The following is a 19668-nucleotide window of genomic DNA, read 5'->3' on the forward strand; positions in this document are numbered from 1 at the left end:
GATGGTGTTTAACAATACACTGGAAGAAATAGATTTAGATGCAAGGTTTAATGCTAAACGATTTTTAAGTAGTGAGGTCCAGGGCTCCATCACAGACACATGCACAGGAATCTCTTTCTGTGCAAGTCAGTTTCCACTTTCAGGTCCCAGCACAGGACAAAAAAGTCTTGGAGCAGCAACAGAGCTGCTCTATGTTAAGTTCAACATGTATTATTTATTTGTATGTATGTATGTATATAAATAATACATGTTGAACTGAACATAGATATAAAATCATCTAAAAAAATTTCAACTAGTAAAAACAGACAAGCAGCTGGTGTTAAATATCACAATTTGTGGTTTATTATCAAGGGGTTTAATGTACATTGTATTATGAATTCATAGAAAAAGCTATTTATTCATGTACATATTACAAATACATCAGCTGTCTTTTGTTTAAATGTACACAAGGTTCTTCTCTCCGATCACTGCCTCATAGCAGCTTTGCAACCTGGCAAGACTTTGCAGTGAAATACAGTTAAGAGAAGTAGGAAACAAAACACATGTGAATTCAGTCCCTTCAAGACACTGAGGGAAGTACTACCAGGTAACACAACAACCTGCTTGTAAGAAACAACATATTTGTAAGAGACATGGAAGGTGGCTTTGGCTATGTTTCAGACAACCAGTAGTTCTCTAACTGCATCTGAACACCCTTACAAAAGCTTATTTCAAAGACATTAGCTACTTTCTTTAAAACAACAAGTGCATATTACATATCTGGTGATGCTGTGGTGTAGAGACAAGCTCGTTTTTTTTCAACAGATAAAGGCATGGCAATGGAGGAAGCAAAGGATTGGACAGCTGGCTTCTTCACAGAATTAAATATCCACAATCAGTTTGATTGGGTACAAAATACAACTTGATCCCCCAGCACGAGTCCATAGGGTTTGTCAGTACGATAAATGAGCAAAATGGTCTGCTATGATATACACAAAACCCCACTTAAACACAGAATTAAGCACCAGACAAGACATAGATTTTATACAGTTATGTAGTTTCTCCCCTCCACGTAGGCACCATGTTGTACATTAGGCTGAATCTTCATCTCAAGTAAATTACTGTTTGTTTCATTTAGTGTGTGTCATATACAGTGCAGAATATATGGGCTTTGATTAATGACGAGTGTGTGAGTACTTGTATTTCTATACTTTTAAGGACCAAGCATCCTCTCTGAAATCAGAAAGCGTTTTGGCAGAAGACACACTGGCTGACGTGCATTTTGTTTAAGGTTGCAAGTATGGGCTTTATCAATTGTTGGCATCAGATGTTGAGCTGGATAGAGAAATAACGGATGGCTTTTTCAAAAAAATCAATCAAACACAAAGCAGTGACAGATCAGTGACACAGCACAATAAATATGGCGGTTAAAAAAATCCGAGGGTTACTTGATGCATGTATTAGACATGCTAGCAGCAGGAGCCGAGGAAAGGAGCCACACTGTTCGCTCAGGTAACCAACTTTGGTCCAGCTTTGGGAAATACCAAAGCTACGAGATCATTTGTTGTAAAATTTGGTACAGGAATGAATTTTCTGTGCATCATGTTCCTGCTGATTTCAGTGAAGTCTTCTTTGGGTTGACCACACAGTTTGGAGTATTAGCATCTCCACACCAGAGGCCAGATTTACTAAGCACTAAATTGGTAGTCAATTTTTAGTGAACTGATAACAAAAGAAGTGCAGGTGTCACAAATTTATCGCTCCCTGGAAAGAGAATGGCCATTCAGTCCAAATGAAAGGCAGCTAAAAGAGGATCTCGATGTTCTTCTGCGAGAAGCTGATGGAAACTGCGTCGAGTTTTGGAGGCGGATCAGTACATTAATGAAGTTAGTGTGCCACATGTCTTAATGTGCAAACAGTTTTTTTTAATCTGCATATTATACGAGGCTGCAGCAATTTATTCAAGTCAAAGGAAGGGATCTGACTCTCAGACAATTCCTGCAACAATCACAAAATCCATCCTGTGATACCTGATCAACATATCAGTTTTGACTTGCTCTTATACACTTCAGCTCTGAGTTGTATTTATAGCTTTATGTGGACAGACATTTTAGCATGTTATGTAACACATGATATGGGAAAAAAGAGGCAAAACATTTGAAAGTGAAACATGTAAAGGCTTCTGTGTTCACTGTTTAGAAAAAACCCCCAATAACACCTTTACCAGAAACATCCGAGGACCGTCTCTGAACATTTGGGCTGAAGAGCTACAGGTCGAAGCTTTGCTACATCTCAGGGCACTAAACACTTACTCTGATAACTCACTTGTATCCCAGATGAACTGGCAACTACCACATCAACAAATCACAGACACATGTTAAACAGCAATGCAATTAATTGCCTGTAACCTTCCTCAAATTCCATTTACTTTACCTCTTTATTAGTAAATCTACTGGTACTGGTGCGCTGTAAATGAATGCGTGTGAAAGACAGTCCAACCCCTGGCACATGTGCCAGTCACACTGAATGTTTAGATCTTCTGGAGCTTTTCCAAACTCAGTGTTGCTGATTAGTCAAACACAATGACATTTTCAACAGTGCTAATCCAGTTAGCAAACTGGCACTGTTACACAACTGTTACATTTATGTTTTTGGAAAACCACTGGAAGTTTGGACCAGTTGGAACAGCAAAAGAGATTTTGTACAACTCTGTTTCCGTGCAACAATGAGTTTTTGCACATCAAGTTTTCAGTTATTTAATACAGAGCAGCAGAAAAGAAGCACAATTTGCCACTATCAGACTTTCTTTCTCCAGTAAAAATGATCTGTGTGTAATGGTTGTTTAGGTGTTTTTACAGCACATAACGTTTTTTGTAAATAGCAGTTTGTGTTTGTCCATATCTATCGTTTTATACATCTGGAAACTAGCTAAAAAAAACCCACCCACAATGATGCTTTAGATGATGTGTAAAAAACATTTCCCCGTAGGCTTTCTTTAAAAGATACATCTGTTCAAAACCAAAACTCAAATTCAATATTTGTGCTGGTGTTGGTAAATATTCATTAAAAACAATGGATAATAATAGGCCCTGCATTTATACCACTTACATACAATGTATAGGAGGGCTTTATTTAACAAAAACACACAAAAACAAACAGCACTAAATGAAGAAAGCCCAACAAAATGAAATGTGAGAGGAAGTGAACCATAAGGCTGTAAAGCAGGAGTGAAAAAAGATGCTGGTACAAAGCATATGACCATCATTTTGGCAGCTCAGCTGATGGCTTAGCTGACACCCATCTACTCATCCAGTTTGCTAATCACTCGGGCTTTGCCATTTCTGCTTTTTACCCCACTCACAGTTGCTATGCATCTGTAAGCTGCTTTGCAACCCACTTCCAGGCCAGCTGCTCTTTCCATGCCGTCTCTGGCTTGACCAGTGTCTTATTTGTTTTGAGTGATGTCTGCTTGGTGCTATTGATTTTGCTGCCTCTGGCTTTTCACTTTCCACGAGGAAGAGTGACAGGTTCCACACGCTGCCACAAAAAAAATTACTGCATTTCTAATTATAGTGCCCTTAAAAGAATTATGCCTCCAGAAATGTATAAAAGAAATAAAGGTACACTAACCAACACTAACTTATTCTAACTTTTGTTACTTTGGGATTGTTGCTGTATGCTACAACCAAGGCCAGCAGTTCAAATTAAGATTGCTGTTGACATTTTGAGAATGAGTGAAAGTGGTGTGAGGACGTCCTCACAAGTATAGTAATACAAGATTATGCATGTGGTTTTGGTGTCTCTTGTCGCCTCCTGGTCAGTCCACGCTCACTGTGTGTGTGTGGATGTCTGGTGTTTTTCCGCCTCCACGCAGTAGTTGGGTTTGTCAGAGGCCTTAAAGCCTGGAAGACACACACACTGGTAGGAGCCCACATTATTGATGCACCTGGCGTTTTTACACAGTGACATCCGGTTGTTTAGTTCTAAACACTCGTTAACATCTGTGGACAGATGTGACAGAAAAAGAAGGTTGGATCAAAATGTTTTCTTTGTGTTACAGTTTAGGCTGTATGCGTGTTTGCTCTCCTACCAATGCAGGTCATGCGGGACAGGTCCAGCGTATATCCATCAAAGCAGTCACACGTGTAACCCTCCTGAACCCGGACACACCGACCGTTCTCGCAGCCGTTCAGTATTCCGCACTCCTCTGCTCGCAAACCCTCAAAAGCTCTGTATGGGTCTGAGCCACGTAAAACACAGTGTTTCACTTAATATCAGAGAAGACACCATTCCTGGATGAAAGCAGCTGCCCTCTATGGCACAGGTCATACACTATATGGATGAAAGCACTGGGCTCACAATTACATTTTTTTGAAGTATGATAAAAGTGAACTTCTGGGCTTTTCAATTGCAAATGGAAGAACTTATTTGTGAAGATGTCATGAAAGTGAATATTGATAAAACAATCCTTTCTTGTAGCACTATTCTGTACTTCTGTTAACATCAAAACTGCAGAAATACTCACACTCTTCAATATCATAGTGGGGACGTGCTTCAAGTGATAGAGAATAGTCTGGTGTCACAGCATATTCATGAACTGGACCTGCAACAAGAGCGTCACGACCGTACGGCCGCCGCCCACCACTCAGAGGAAGGTTACACATGGAGGCGTAGTCCTCTGAGACGAGAGAGAGAGAGTGAGAAAAACGACAAATCACTGAGTAAGAAATGCCAGGACCTGGAGCTGTTCAATGACGCAATGATCCCTACAGACACTATTTAAGACCTTTTTTTTGCCTGGAAACAAATCCCTGTTCTTAAAAACTTTGTATTTCCCTTTAAGTCTTAAATGTAAGCTTTACTCCCATATTACAGCTCCTCCTTTACCTGGAACTCTACAAAAAACAATAAATAGGGCAAAGTCTAATATGATGGGGAAAGTAAGCAACAAACAATGCAGTTCTTTCTAAACACTCGGTACATTTGACAGAACCAATTCTTGAGTTACAACATCAGAATTCCTCAACACAAGGTCTGGAAATAATCTGGTTTCTTGGAGCTAAATCTACCACCTCTTGTATGAGAGAAACAGCACTTTTATTTTGAGTTTCCAACTTCTGTAGATCCACTAATGTAGTTGGAATATATGTAGACTTAAAGCTTATACTTCTATGTAGGTCAGGAATCTGCACCTGCAGTTTCCATTACATACATTATGTGTACATATGAATCAGGTAAATCTTATGGCAGGTACTGTTTTACCTGGGCGTTATCAGCTGACATGATGATGAAGGATTCATAACTGCATGTAAGTGATGCTAACAGTGAGATAAGCAGGCCTTGTGGAACAGTTTTTTCCAACACGTTCACATTTCAAACACATGAATTATTTAATACCCGAAGGCATTTTGTTTAAATCGCTTTGTTTTATCAGTTCTGAATTTCCACAGAAATAAACGGTAATTTAATTAAACGCCCCTACACTGAAACATTGTCAGAGATGTTGTGTAACCTAGTAATTCACAAAAACCACAAAGATAAAATGAATGTTTAAAATATTCATCTCACTTGTCATTTTTTAATTCAATGGAACAGTTGTTTGTGTCAGTTCTCATAAAGCTCCAACAGTCCCACAAAACTGACATCACTGACATATCATCTGATTTATAAATGCAACGTGTGTGTGGGTGGGTGTACCTGTGTCTCTGGAAGGACACAGGGCACATTGCATGCCCCAGGCATATCCGTGCAGACAGCAGCACTCGGTGTACGTGGTCTTCTGGTTAGGACCAAGTGGATTGATGCACATCATATTTCTGACCTCTTGCCAGCAGATGTCCCCATAGTCTATCTCCTCCGTTTCACGTTGGTCTGCAAACACACACATTGTCACCTATAAACTTTGATAAGCTTGGTGTACTTTCTAACATAAGGATAAATGTCTTGCAGCACATGGAATTTAAAATGGAAAACACACGCCACGCACAAAGTGGGGGAGAAGATGTGCTGAAAAAATGTATAAAAATAAAAATCAAGAGATTAAATGGATCTGATGAGGAGTAGGTATACGCAAAACATCACACACTTTGCTTTATCAATCTTCAGGTAATATCTACAGACTTCATGTAAAGTCTATCAGTACACATAACTGCATGTCGACACCCAGAAAGTGTTTGCAAAGCTCCTTTACAGACACTTTAAGACATTAACCCAGGGAATATTCATATTGAATTCTGTTTTTTATATACAGTATTATTTACAGTTATAGAGCTCATTTAAAAAAGATAAACAGCTGTTTTGTTTTTACTTCTAGTTGTAAGTCCACGTGAACATTAAGGAATATATTGTGTAGAATGATGTAGAGCAGTGTTTCCCAAGTGCTGTGCCGCAGGCGTGTCGTGAGAAATGATCAGGTGTGCCGTGGAAGCTTATCTGGTTCCACCTGATTGGTACTCTAAGCAATCAGCGTGAGTAATGGGCAGAACAATTACATTCTCTTCCACTAGAGGGCAGTACAACTTCCTGCTCTAAATAAATGGGTCGCCAACAGCCAATAACACAGAAGAAGATGAAGAAGAAATTACATAATAGTCATGCTATGAATTAGACAGCACAGTGTAATAACAATAGATACATTTTTGAAAGAAAAAGTGGTCAGTCTGACCCGGGTCCGGGAGAAATTCCCACCCAGATGAAGGCCCGAACATGAGTAGTGGTTAGAAGAAGCAAAAAAGGTATACTGGGGACAAACCAAGCCAATTCCACTATACCTGATGCGTGGAGAAAAATAATCAATGTGCTTTTTGTGATATTTTTTTTGGTGGTGTGCCGTGTGATTTTTCTATTGTGAAATATGTGCCGTGGCTACAGGAGGTTAAGCCGAAATGTGGCAGTAGGAAAATATGTTGTTCTCACTCAGAGAGACAAGTCAGTCATATGTCTACCACATGGATATGAAGCTGGACAACGATCCCTCATGTAGTTGTTTGTTTTCCCAACATTAAGCAACTTGAGTTAATAACATACAGTATAATACCGGTAAGAGTGCATCCTAGGAAAAAGTTCAAAGTAAATACATAACATAACATTAACACCGTTAGATAGAAAAACATTTTACAGTTTAAATAATGTCATATTAAAAATTAATATATTGTTTTGAGAAAAAAAATATGGGAAGACAAACAGGATTCTGAGTCATGATTTTTCATTCTTGAATACAGGGAGTAATCTGCAGTTTTATGTCAGTGCCAGCAGGGGTCACAATAGGACTTTAAAAAAAAATCAAAAGCTGGCTCCTGAATCAAAAGATGAGACGATGCATTCCCAAAACGGTGTGCTTTCTATTTCATGACACTGTCATTCAAAAAATGCTTTAAAGAAGTGAACAATTACATTTAATTGTGCGATAAACTGAAATGATTTTACATCAGTAGCTAAAAGTTAGTTTTGGCACTGGCGGTTAGGTTTCATAGATGACCACATGAAGAAGAATGGCGACATTTAGATTTGAAAAAACGTGACTTTTTTTTTTTTATGTAATTATGTGGTCTTGAAATGGCGAACAGAAAACTTTCCAGCCACCTCAGGATGGAAGATGCGGCGGTTCCCAATGGGGAATCGTGGGGCTTATACACAAACACATGTATGAGCCATCTGTGTTCAAACACTTCCCATCAACACACAGCGACTCATCCAGACACTCATCGACGTCTACAGTAAAGACAGGCAGAGAAAAACACCACAACTTAGAGGATGTTATGCCACGACGTGGAACAAATGCTAAATGCTGCAAATTGATTCCAGGTTCTTTTGACCTTTCATCATACAATGAAACATTTCTACAACCCTAACCCTTCAGTGCTTCTCAACCGTGTTGGTGGAGAAGGTGTATTTAGTAAGTCAGGGTGCATGAAACTGCGTCACTCTGTCAGGACTTTGTGAGCCCTTCAGCTAAATCAAGCAGAGTATAAAACACGGGACATGTAATCACACCATCCCAGGATCAAATGTGACTATGGACACACACTGCCTGTGATTTACTCTCTGTAAACTGATACTGTTAGTTGTGTCAGTAAATACCGTATTATCTGAGCAACGATAACACTTGGCTCCTTTCTCTGTGTGCACATCTGTCTGTTTTTCCTCACCTCTGCACTCCAGTTTGATGGGGTCGTAGTCCTGTCCGGTCTTGCAGTAACACTCGTAGCTACCCTCAGTATTCATGCAGAAGCCTCCTTTACACACCTCCTGACCAAACAGTGAACATTCATCTCCATCTGAAAACACACACAGTATTAATACAGTCTCCTTAATACAGGCCTTAGCCACTACACAGTACTATCTGTACAGTGAGTGCCATAAAATACTATATTAACATGTTTTACAGCTAAACTAAAGCCTGATTTGGCCTCTGCTAAGAGAAATGCATCTTTCTGCAGCATAACTACACACTGTTTCAAAGCTGTGTGAACAAGACAAAAAAATCCATTCAGTTGATTTAAAAATCTTTGCTCAGCATACTATAAAACGTTTCCTATGACTGAGTAAAAATAATCTGTGTTAGGTTTATATGCATGACATGAATGGCTGTAGACTTTTCTTACCCCTGTAGACATCAGAAGTGGGTACTCCATACAGGAAGTCTCCATTGGGAATAAAACCTCTTCCAGATGGACACATCTGGTTAAACTGGTCTGTAAGAGGACAGACACATGTTTGCAACAATCCTGTATGCACACTGGGTAAGATATAAACCCAGTATGTGTTGTGTTGTGGTTTTCATGTCAAGAAAACAGTTTCGGTGCAACTTTTTTGCACTGAAAATTGAATTGAATTTTTTCAAAGTGGGTTGTAGTATACAGCACTTTAATTGGTCAGTAAGACTAAAAAGCACTCTATAAAGCTTTCCATTTACCTCAGGACCACGAGGAGATAATATACTGAGAGGAGCTATAGGGAGACATAATGTGAAAAAAGGTGAGGAGGTTGTGTTTTTCATCCTAGTCACCTTGCTTTGGATAATGAAAAGCAACCTTTTTGTTCAAATGTGGTATGCTGGGATTTTTAAACCCTCTCAGAATACTGTGTAGGTGCCTCTGGTGAGAACACTATGTATATTTCATTATCCTCCTTGAGCTTACCTGTGCCATTGACAGGACAGGGATGCACCTCACAGTTATCACCCCAGCCAGCTCCCAGCGTGCAGCAGCACTCCTGCAGTGTAACATGGCTGGTCAGTACACTCTCACACAGGTTCTCGTCATTCAGACGGTAGTAGCACTCCTTCCGCTCCACCAACGGTGCTGAAAGACAAATGAAGGAGTTCAGTCAGCCCTACTATTCTTTTACTTTTCTGTCAAAGCACTTTGCAAACTTCATTCTTAAAGCTACAATATAAATAAAATGAGCATTATTATTATATATGTACTTGTAGTGTTGCAATGAAAAAAGCCTCCCAAAAAGCTCATGAGCATGTGCAGTGGACTGCACAACGCGACAGAAAACCTGGAGGCGAGAAAACTGTTTTGGCTTATATACTGTATATAAACTGGGCAATCTAAGAAATAAGAAAGCAACTACAAATCAGTACAATTTCTCCATTTCAAGATTTGGTACTAAGTTGGAGAAATATATAACGTATAAAGATTTCCTGCCTGTACCGTCACCAGTGCAGGAGCTATTTAAGGAGAGGAGGTTGTTCTTCTTTATCAGTGTTTAAACATTTAAACATTTAAACAGCACAATACAGACTGCTGAATGCAGACAAATAACTGTAAGAAGAACAATATCAGCTCCTGCAACATTTATGTTTCTAGCAATGAAGTTAAATGCAACTAATCGCCTCCATGATATCACAACTGGAGCAGGTCTTGGGGATTAATACATTTTAAGGATCGCTTTACTTACTTTGGTTTGACAAAAGCTTCACTGATCAGATTATTCAATAAGATGCCAGAAAAAACACAGTTGTTTATATGAAAATAAATTCTACACTTGTACAGTAATGTCTGGACGTAGTTATGGAGCCTCGTCGTTCTTTCATGTGTTGAAAGGAACCCACTGTTATTTTCATGGGACGGTGTCAATGGCAGTGTAATGAAACCAGCTGTGCATTGGTCTATCTTCAACTTATTTGTCAATCTGAAGTCACCTGTGGGAATCGGCTCGCACTTGGCGATCATGCCGTTGTATTCTTGGCCACTAGGACACTCGCACTGGAATTTACCATCCCTGTTTACGCACTGCGCCTCTCCACAGACATTGCCCAGCAGCGCACACTCATCCACATCTGTGGAAAAGTCAAAGAATGTATTAATAGAAGATTTGTTCATATTTGAATGAAGTTCATTTGCTTTGATAGTTAAGCTAAGTAGCTGATAAACACAAAACAGAAAAAAAAACCTAAATACGAAATATGTTAATCGATTGTATATAAGTGACTCAAATTTTATGTTTGAAAAGGAGTAGGAAGAGGAAGAGACTTATATGATACTACCCATTCTTCCTATATCAGGGTGGGGAACTCCAGGCCTCAAGGATCGGTGTCCTGCAGGGTTTAGATCTCACCCTAGGTCACCACACCTGAATCAAATGATTAGTTCATCACCAGGCCTCTGGAGAACTTCAAGACATGTTGAGGAGGTCATTTAGCCATTTAAATCAGCTGTGTTGGATCAAGGACACATCTGAAACCTGCAGGACACCGGCCCTTGAGGCCTGGAGTTGCCCACCCCTGGTGTATATCATTAGTGTGTTATCTGTTGAAGTTGCACAGTGAGCTGTGATCCTGCTAGCTTTAGTGATTTTTAAATACAGGCTGATTCATCTTCTGTCATTTTACATCTATTTGGATTTTAAAAAATATCTATACTCACAAATAGAGCATAGACACATTTAGACACTATTATTTACACTATTTTGCCAACTGTCTGGCACACTGCCACATGTGGAAACTGTTTCAGATAATTAGTTCACTTTGCAATCAGCCTAAGCACTATAAATAAGCTACAGGTAAGCTGTCCGTGTGGAGTACAATGGAGTGAGCAGGAAGAGTGAGAAGAGTGAGAATTAGAGGAGGCCGAGGAAGAGGACGTGGAGGTGAAGAAGTAGGACGAAGAGGATGGCAAGGACAAGGAGGTGAAGTTAGAGAAAGAGGACAAGGAGGAGCAAGAGGAGGATGAGGAGGGGGAAGATGAAGGGTAAGAAGAGTAAGAAATAGAATTACTGATGACATCAGAGCTACAATAGTGGACCATGTAATCAACCGTGGAATGACCCTGAGGGAAGCTGGCCAACGGGTTCAGCCTAACTCGAGCCGCTACACTGTAGCGAGCATCATAAGGACATCTTGAAATGAGAATCGGTGAGCACAGTCACTTTGCACTAGGATTTGTAGCACTGCCGTATGCTAATGAGGAACACGACAATACCATAGATGTAAAAATACTGAAATTGTTACTTTACAGAATTGCTAGACGAGCAGATGCTGGGGGCAGAGGAAGCATGTTCACTGCAGACCAAGAAACTCATATAGTCAATACGGTGATTGCAAATAATTCCATAAGGCTACGCAAAATTCAGCAGCGCATAATTGAGGATGATTCCACCTTCCAAAACATACAAAATGTGAGCATTTCTGTATGAGGTCGTGTACTTGCCCGCAACAGAATCCGAATGAAACAAATCTACAGAGCACCTTTTGAAAGAAACAGTGAACGTGTAAAACAGCTGCGATATGTGCAGGTAAGCTATAGTATCACTGGTACTGAATCTGGAAGTGCACACTGTAGTGCTGTGCATGTGCCTGCTGTGCTGAATTTGTTTTGTCTTGTCTAGAGAGCGATGGAGCTAGAGGCAGATGGGTCGTGAGCAGTTTTTTGTGGATGAGGCTGGTTTTCACCTCACTAAGACAAGGAGACGTGGCAGGAACATTATTGGACACCGTGCCATAATCATGTCCCAGGACAACGTGGTGGTAACACAACTATGTGTGCAGCTATAAGTCAAAATAGTGTTGCTCACCATCATGCAACCATGGGCCCATATAACAATACACACATTACATTCCTGGACACCTTACAGGACATGCTCACTAATGTTCAGAGACCAGAGCAGACCAGATACGTTATCATATGGGACAATGTTAGTTTCCATAGGGCTGCTTTGGTCCGCAACCGGTTTACAGATCACCCACTCTTCACTGTACTCAACCTCCACCCATACTCTCCATTCTTGAATCCAATTGAAGAGTTCTTCTCTGCCTGGCGCTGGAAGGTCTGTGACCGTCATCCCCATCAACGCATAGCCCTTTTACAGGCAATGGAGGAGGCATGTGGGGATATTGACCAGGCATCATGTCAGGCCTGGATGCGCCATTCCACAAGATAATTTCCCCGGTGCCTTGGACTAGAGGACATTGCATGTGATGTAGACACAATTTTGTGGCCGGACCCAGAGAGACGACACGATGTAGACTGATTTCTTTTCTTTCCTCAGTGAAATTACTATTTTGTTTTGACTTGGAAATAAACACTTGTGTTTATTTTGATGTGTGTGAATAAACACCAGTACTTGAAGTTTGGATCCCTCCATGTTTACGGACCTATGACAAAAGTATGACCTCAAACTGACATGGCCTACTTTGTGCACAGAGAAAGCAAAGGCCAGACGTGTTTTCTATTCATACCTTCAGTGTGTAGTTGGTGCATTATGTGCTTATTAATGTGATAGCTTGTGTTAACTGTTTGATACGAAAACACCATTTTTACGAAGGTTTGGAGAGTTAAGCAAGGGTTATTAGCTTTTGTAAGAAAACTTCAATGTTTTGCTGATTTGGTGAAGGGTTTTCTTATTTCTGTGTAGAGTTTTGCAAAAATAGTCAATAGTTACAAAAAATGAGCTTAAGCCATCAGAAAAAACTGTAATTCTTCAAAAACTGAATTCCTGGCAGTGTCTGCATTTCGCTGAAAATAAACTGTGTCATTCAAATACACAGTTTATTTTCTTTCTAATTCATTTATTTTCTTGTTTTAGGAGGACAGTTTCTTTTTTGGGGGGTTACAAATGTCATTATTGTTGCTGGTTTGTCACACTTTTTTTCTGTGGTGATAAAGCCTGATGTTGTTTATATACTAAAGGAATCCTGTCACCTCGACTCACTGGGTTCCCTCCATTTTCAACAAGTGGGGTTTAACTTCCAACCCTGCAATAATGATTTCATTCATCCTAGTGTCGTTTTTCCAAGTCCTCTGTTCTCTTTTCTAGGAGGTAAATTTGCTTATCCTTCTCAGCAATCTGTATCAGTAGATCCACCAATTCCAACATACTTTTCTGTTAGAGATGGACCTCTTTATGCTTCATATAGCTGATACACCTGATGGGTGCTCTTGGGACGACTTTGAGGATTTCAGTAGCTGAAGTCCAGTCTAATGGTAAATTGACTGGTTCTCTTATAGCACTTTATTCAACTTCACCCATATTCACACAAGCACTTTTTTCTCTACAGGCAAGTGCTTTCACACCCCGATGAAAGCATCACAGAGGATCTTGGGATTTAGTATTTTGTCCAAGGAAACGTCGGCATGCAGCCTGGGATGGATCCACCAATCTCCCACTTAGGAGATGGCCTACACTACATCCTAACACACAGCAACCAGAGGAGCAAATAGTCTATTCATTCAAGACAAGTATCAAGCTCTTGTGCTTGCATATTCTGATCTCCAAGGAAACAAAGTAACCTTTATTTAAAGCTTCCTTCCACTTGGAAGGTACAGTATAGTCGTGGTTAAGGGGAAGCCCCTTTTGAAAAAATGTAAACTAACTGCCAAATTCATAAGTCAGAAATAAACACATAAACTTTCTTTTAATATTCACTCTTCACTCAAGTTGCTTGATGAGTTGCTCAGGGTTTAACAGAAATATTACAGAGATTACGACAGGTATCGACAGGCCAAGCGGAATGCGGCTCGGGCAGTGGCTGAAGCAAAAACTCGGGTGTGGGAGGAGTTCGGAGAGGCCATGGAAAAAGACTTTCGGGCTGCCTCGAAGAGATTCTGGCAAACCGTCAGACGTCTCAGGAGGGGAAAGCGGTGCTCTACCTGCACTGTGTATAGTGCTGGCGGAGCGCTGCTGATGTCGACTGAGAAAATAGTCAGGCGGTGGAAGGAATACTTCGAGGACCTCCTTAATCCCACTGACACGTCTTCCGAGGAGGAAGCAGAGTCTGGGGATGAGGGGAATGACCCGCCAATTTCCGGGGGCGAGGTCACTGAGGCAGTTAAACAACTCCTTGGTGGCAGAGCCCCTGGTGTTGATGAGGTCCGCCCCGAGTTCCTGAAGGCTCTGGACGTTGTAGGGCTGTCCTGGTTGACACGCCTCTGCAATGTTGCGTGGAGATCAGGGGCAGTACCTGTGGACTGGCAGACCGGGGTGGTGGTCCCCATCTTCAAGAAAGGGGACCGGAGGGTGTGTTCCAACTACAGGGGGATCACACTCCTCAGCCTCCCTGGGAAAGTCTATGCCAGGGTGCTGGAAAGGAGAGTTCGTCCGTTAGTCGAACCTCAGATACAGGAGGAACAATGCGGTTTTCGTCCTGGTCGCGGAACACTGGACCAGCTCTTTATCCTCTCCAGGATACTTGAGGGTGCATGGGAGTTTGCCCAACCAGTCTACATGTGTTTTGTGGACTTGGAGAAGGCATTCGACCGTGTCCCTCGGGGTGTCCTGTGGGAGGTGTTGCGGGAATATGGGGTGTCTGGCCCATTGCTACGGGCCATTCGATCCCTATACAACCGTTGCAAGAGCTTGGTTCGCATTGCCGGCAATAAGTCGGACTCGTTCCCGGTGGGTGATGGGCTCCGCCAGGGCTGCCCTTTGTCTCCGGTTCATAATTTTTATGGACAGGATTTCTAGGCGCAGCCAAGTGGCGGAGGGCTTTCGCTTTGGTGGCCTCAGAATCTCATCTCTGATTTTTGCAGATGATGTGGTTCTGTTGGCTTCATCGGGTGAGGGCCTCCAGCTCGCACTGGAGCGGTTCGCAGCCGAGTGTGAAGCAGCGGGAATGAGGATCAGCACCTCCAAATCTGAGGCCATGGTTCTCAGCCGGAAAAGGGTGGAGTGCCCACTCCGGGTCGGGGATGAGTTCCTGCCCCAAGTGGAGGAGTTCAAGTATCTCGGGGTCTTGTTCGCGAGTGATGGGAGAAGGGAGCCGGAGATCGACAGACGGATTGGGGCTGCAGCTGCAGTAATGCGGACGCTGCACCGGTCCGTCGTGGTGAAGAGGGAGCTGAGTGTAAAAGCGAAGCTCTCAATTTACCGGTCGATCTACGTCCCTACCCTCACCTATGGCCACGAGCTGTGGGTAGTGACCGAAAGAACGAGATCGCGGATACAAGCGGCAGAAATGAGCTTCCTCCGAAGGGTGGCTGGCCTCTCCCTTAGAGATAGGGTGAGAAGTTCGGCCATCCGGGAGGGGCTCAGAGTAGAGCAGCTGCTGCTCCACATCGAAAGGAGCCAGCTGAGGTGGTTCGGGCATCTGACAAGGATGCCCCCTGGGCACCTCCTGGGTGAGGTGTTCCAGGCATGTCCCACCGGGAGGAGGCCCCGGGGCAGACCCAGGACACGCTGGAGAGATTATATCTCTCGGCTGGCCTGGGAACGCCTTGGTATTCCCCCGGATAAGCTGGAGGAGGTGGCTGGGGAGAGGGAGGTCTGGGCCTCTTTGCTTAGGCTGCTGCCCCCGCGACCCGGCCCCGGACAAAGCGGAAGAAGATGGATGGATGGATGGATTACAGAGATATTAAGCTCTTAGGAAAGATGACATACTAGTAATATTACAGGGAGTGCAGAATTATTAGGCAAGTTGTATTTTGAGGAATAATTTTATTATTGAACAACAACCATGTTCTCAATGAACCCAAAAAACTCATTAATATCAAAGCTGAATGTTTTTGGAAGTAGTTTTTAGTTTGTTTTTAGTTTGAGCTATTTTAGGGGGATATCTGTGTGTGCAGGTGACTATTACTGTGCATAATTATTAGGCAACTTAACAAACAACAATATATACCCATTTCAATTATTTATTTTTACCAGTGAAACCAATATAACATCTCCACATTCACAAATACACATTTCTGACATTCAAAAACAAAACAAAAACAAATCAGCGACCAATATAGCCACCTTTCTTTGCAAGGACACTCAAAAGCCTGCCATCCATGGATCCTGTCAGTGTTTTGATCTGTTCACCATCAACATTGCGTGCAGCAGCAACCACAGCCTCCCAGACACTGTTCAGAGAGGTGTACTGTTTTCCCTCCTTGTAAATCTCACATTTGATGATGGACCACAGGTTCTCAATGGGGTTCAGATCAGGTGAACAAGGAGGCCATGTCATTAGTTTTTCTTCTTTTATACCCTTTCTTGCCAGCCACGCTGTGGAGGACATGGACGCGTGTGATGGAGCATTGTCCTGCATGAAAATCATGTTTTTCTTGAAGGATGCAGACTTCTTCCTGTACCACTGCTTGAAGAAGGCGTCTTCCAGAAACTGGCAGTAGGACTGGGAGTTGAGCTTGACTCCATCCTCGACCCGAAAAGGCCCCACAAGCTCATCTTTGATGATACCAGCCCAAACCAGTACTCCACCTCCACCTTGCTGGCGTCTGAGTCGGACTGGAGCTCTCTGCCCTTTACCAATCCAGCCACGGGCCCATCCATCTGGCCCATCAAGACTCACTCTCATTTCATCAGTCCATAAAACCTTAGAAAAACCAGTCTTGAGATATTTCTTGGCCCAGTCTTGACGTTTCAGCTTGTGTGTCTTGTTCAGTGGTGGTCGTCTTTAGCCTTTCTTACCATGGCCATGTCTCTGAGTATTGCACACCTTGTGCTTTTGGGCACTCCAGTGATGTTGCAGCTCTGAAATATGGCCAAACTGGTGGCAAGTGGCATCTTGGCAGCTGCACGCTTGACTTTTCTCAGTTCATGGGCAGTTATTTTGCGCCTTGGTTTTTCCACACGCTTCTTGCGACCCTGTTGAGTATTTTGAATGAAACGCTTGATTGTTCGATGATCACGCTTCAGAAGCTTTGCAATTTTGAGACTGCTGCATCCCTCTGCAAGATATCTCACTATTTTTGACTTTTCTGAGCCTGTCAAGTCCTTCTTTTGACCCATTTTGCCAAAGGAAAGGACGTTGCCTAATAATTATGCACACCTGATATAGGGTGTTGATGTCATTAGACCACACCCCTTCTCATTACAGAGATGCACATCACCTAATATGCTTAATTGGTAGTAGGCTTTCGAGCCTCTACAGCTTGGAGTAAGACAACATGCATGAAGAGGATGATGTGGACAAAATACTCATTTGCCTAATAATTCTGCACTCCCTGTACTTCTGTAAAGTTTCCAGAATAAAAGTGATCGAAGGTTGTATATGAAAATTAAAGAAGGTGACTGTTGTTGTCATTTGACCCTGAATAAATAACTATGAATTGAACTAACTGAATTTAACATAAGAAGACAAGAGGAGAAGGAAGCCAGAGAGGAGACACACATTCTGAATGGTTAGCGGTAAACCATCACCGTTGGTTTTTAAGGAGTGTGTGTGTGTGTGTGTGTGTGTGTGTGTGTGTGTGTGTGTGTGTGTGTGTGTGTGTGTGTGTGTGTGTGTGTGTGTGTGTGTGTGTGTGTGTGTGTGTGTGAGTCCATCTTTGCTAGCCACAGCACAGTGATGGTTTGGCAGGAAAGAGGAGGCAGCTGGCCGGACTGAAAGGGTGGGACCGAGCAGTAGTGCCAAAGGACAGACGAGAAGTGTGTTTAAGTGTGTATAAAGCACATACTGTACTTTGGTAGTTCTGCTACTGTATTTTATGTTTGCTGTGCATTGGGGTTTTTATGTACCTGTATGTGAATCTTTCTGCCAGGGTTATGATAGTGGAAGTCACCTTTAACAGTAACGAGTTTGGAGTTGCATGGGCCCAGTTAGTCCTGAGAAACAACCAGCACCCATCAACACTCATGTATTTCTCATTGTGAAACACAACTAAGGCCAATAAGGGCAAGTTTTCAGTGCAAAAACAAGCAAAATCATTTATGCAAAATCTTGGTAGAAATGTGGCGCATGGGCAAATCAAGGCCCCATTACATTTTGGTCACTTCTTTCAAAAATCTGTTGAGGTGCTCTTGTAGTAAATTTGTCAGTCAAATTTGTGTTCTTGAAGGTTTTTTTCTGTTCAGTGTCTCCTTTGTATTTTCGTGATCCTTTGTATTTGACATAGTCATTATGACATATTAAGATATCTAAATCAGTTGCACAGTTTTGGATGGCAGCTTCCCATCATAGCACGTTATTAATATACAACTTGCAATCAGTATCAGCTCTAAAAGCCTTATCGATTGATTGATATACACCAAAGCTCACACACTTACCCACACAGCCTTCGCCATCCCATGACTCCTGGTAGCCCTGCTCACAGAGGCATTGGTAAGAACCCAGTCCATTCTCACAGAAGCTGTGGGGGCCACATATTGTCTCATTGAGTCCACACTCATCAATATCTGAAAACCAAATAAACAACATCAATTTTTTATTTCTTTTTCGTGACTTTCTCCAGCCTTGACTCTACATCACTCCATAAAATATTATCTTTGCTTTCTGACATCTTACTGTAGAGGCAATCATCTCATTGCAGAACAACTCCATTGTAGTTTTATGAAAATCAAATATTTCTACAATGTTTGCACTCTGACACACACACACACACACACACACACACACACACACATACACACACACACACACACACACACACACACACACACACACACACTGGCTTCATAAAAGCAGACACCCAGACACTTGAGTCTGAGCCCCCTGCATAAATCATGAGGCAAGAAGCAACACATTTCCCTCCTAGTCTAGACAGCAGGCTCAACAGCTTCCGTCTTCCGTCCACTTTTTCTCTCATGTTTCTCTTTTCTCTCTGTTTTTCTATAAGACAGCAGAAGGCATTTAAACCTCATGACCACAGAGGCCATGACTCCTGCCCCGGTGCAGAAAGTATGAAAACATGAAAAAAATTCCTCAGAGACATGGAGTTATGGACACACATAAAGAGAGCATACTTAACAACAATGGCAGTAACACTTTGAACATTGTATGTAGTTCAGTGTTGATACTGAAGCAAAGACTGAGAAGCCCACTTTAATAAACAGTCATCTGAAAGTAATGACAGCTTTGGAATTGGCTGATCTACTGTAACTGAGCAAGAAACGCATATTACAAATGTAGGTGAACAAAGGAAAATATTTATTTAACCTTTTCTCAAGTTCACAAGTACCCACCTCTCAGTTAAAGCAGGGAATACACAATCCACAACATACAACAACAGCATGTCATCTTTCATTTATCGTGTCAGGGAGACCCTCTCGCTAACAGTAGAGTTGAACTATGCAACAAGATTCATCTGTACCAGAGGAAAATACTAAAATAGACAGACTTCTAAATTATTTAAAAAAATGTAAATGCAAAATTATTCAAATGTTTACAGAACAGAAGTTAGAGGGCAGACAAGATAAAAAAATAAGCTCAGGCAGTATTACTTATTGGAGTATAGCAGGGTAGAAGCTAACAACAGTGCATCAAGTCAAGTCGGTCCAGAAAAGTTCCAGAACGTTTCTTCACGG

General features: G+C 41.9%; 1 protein-coding gene across 6 annotated transcripts in view; it reads right to left on the bottom strand.

Moving 5' to 3' along the window:
• Positions 1–319: 319 nt before the first annotated feature.
• Positions 320–19668, bottom strand: part of ltbp1 (latent transforming growth factor beta binding protein 1) — a 132054-nt gene continuing 112705 nt past the window's right edge. For all 6 annotated transcript variants that reach the window (XM_012915746.5, XM_012915745.5, XM_023154858.3 and 3 more), the window contains 9 exons: positions 18412–18540; positions 10130–10267; positions 9120–9281; positions 8583–8672; positions 8127–8255; positions 5677–5850; positions 4505–4657; positions 4070–4219; positions 320–3980 (listed from right to left, as the gene is read on the bottom strand). In XM_012915746.5, the coding sequence (XP_012771200.1) occupies positions 3808–3980; positions 4070–4219; positions 4505–4657; positions 5677–5850; positions 8127–8255; positions 8583–8672; positions 9120–9281; positions 10130–10267; positions 18412–18540 (1298 nt within the window). In that variant the 3' untranslated portion in view covers positions 320–3807. The remainder of the gene's footprint in view (positions 3981–4069; positions 4220–4504; positions 4658–5676; positions 5851–8126; positions 8256–8582; positions 8673–9119; positions 9282–10129; positions 10268–18411; positions 18541–19668) is intronic.

Source organism: Maylandia zebra, linkage group LG13 (genome assembly GCF_041146795.1).
Source record: "Maylandia zebra isolate NMK-2024a linkage group LG13, Mzebra_GT3a, whole genome shotgun sequence".
NCBI lineage: Eukaryota > Metazoa > Chordata > Actinopteri > Cichliformes > Cichlidae > Maylandia > Maylandia zebra.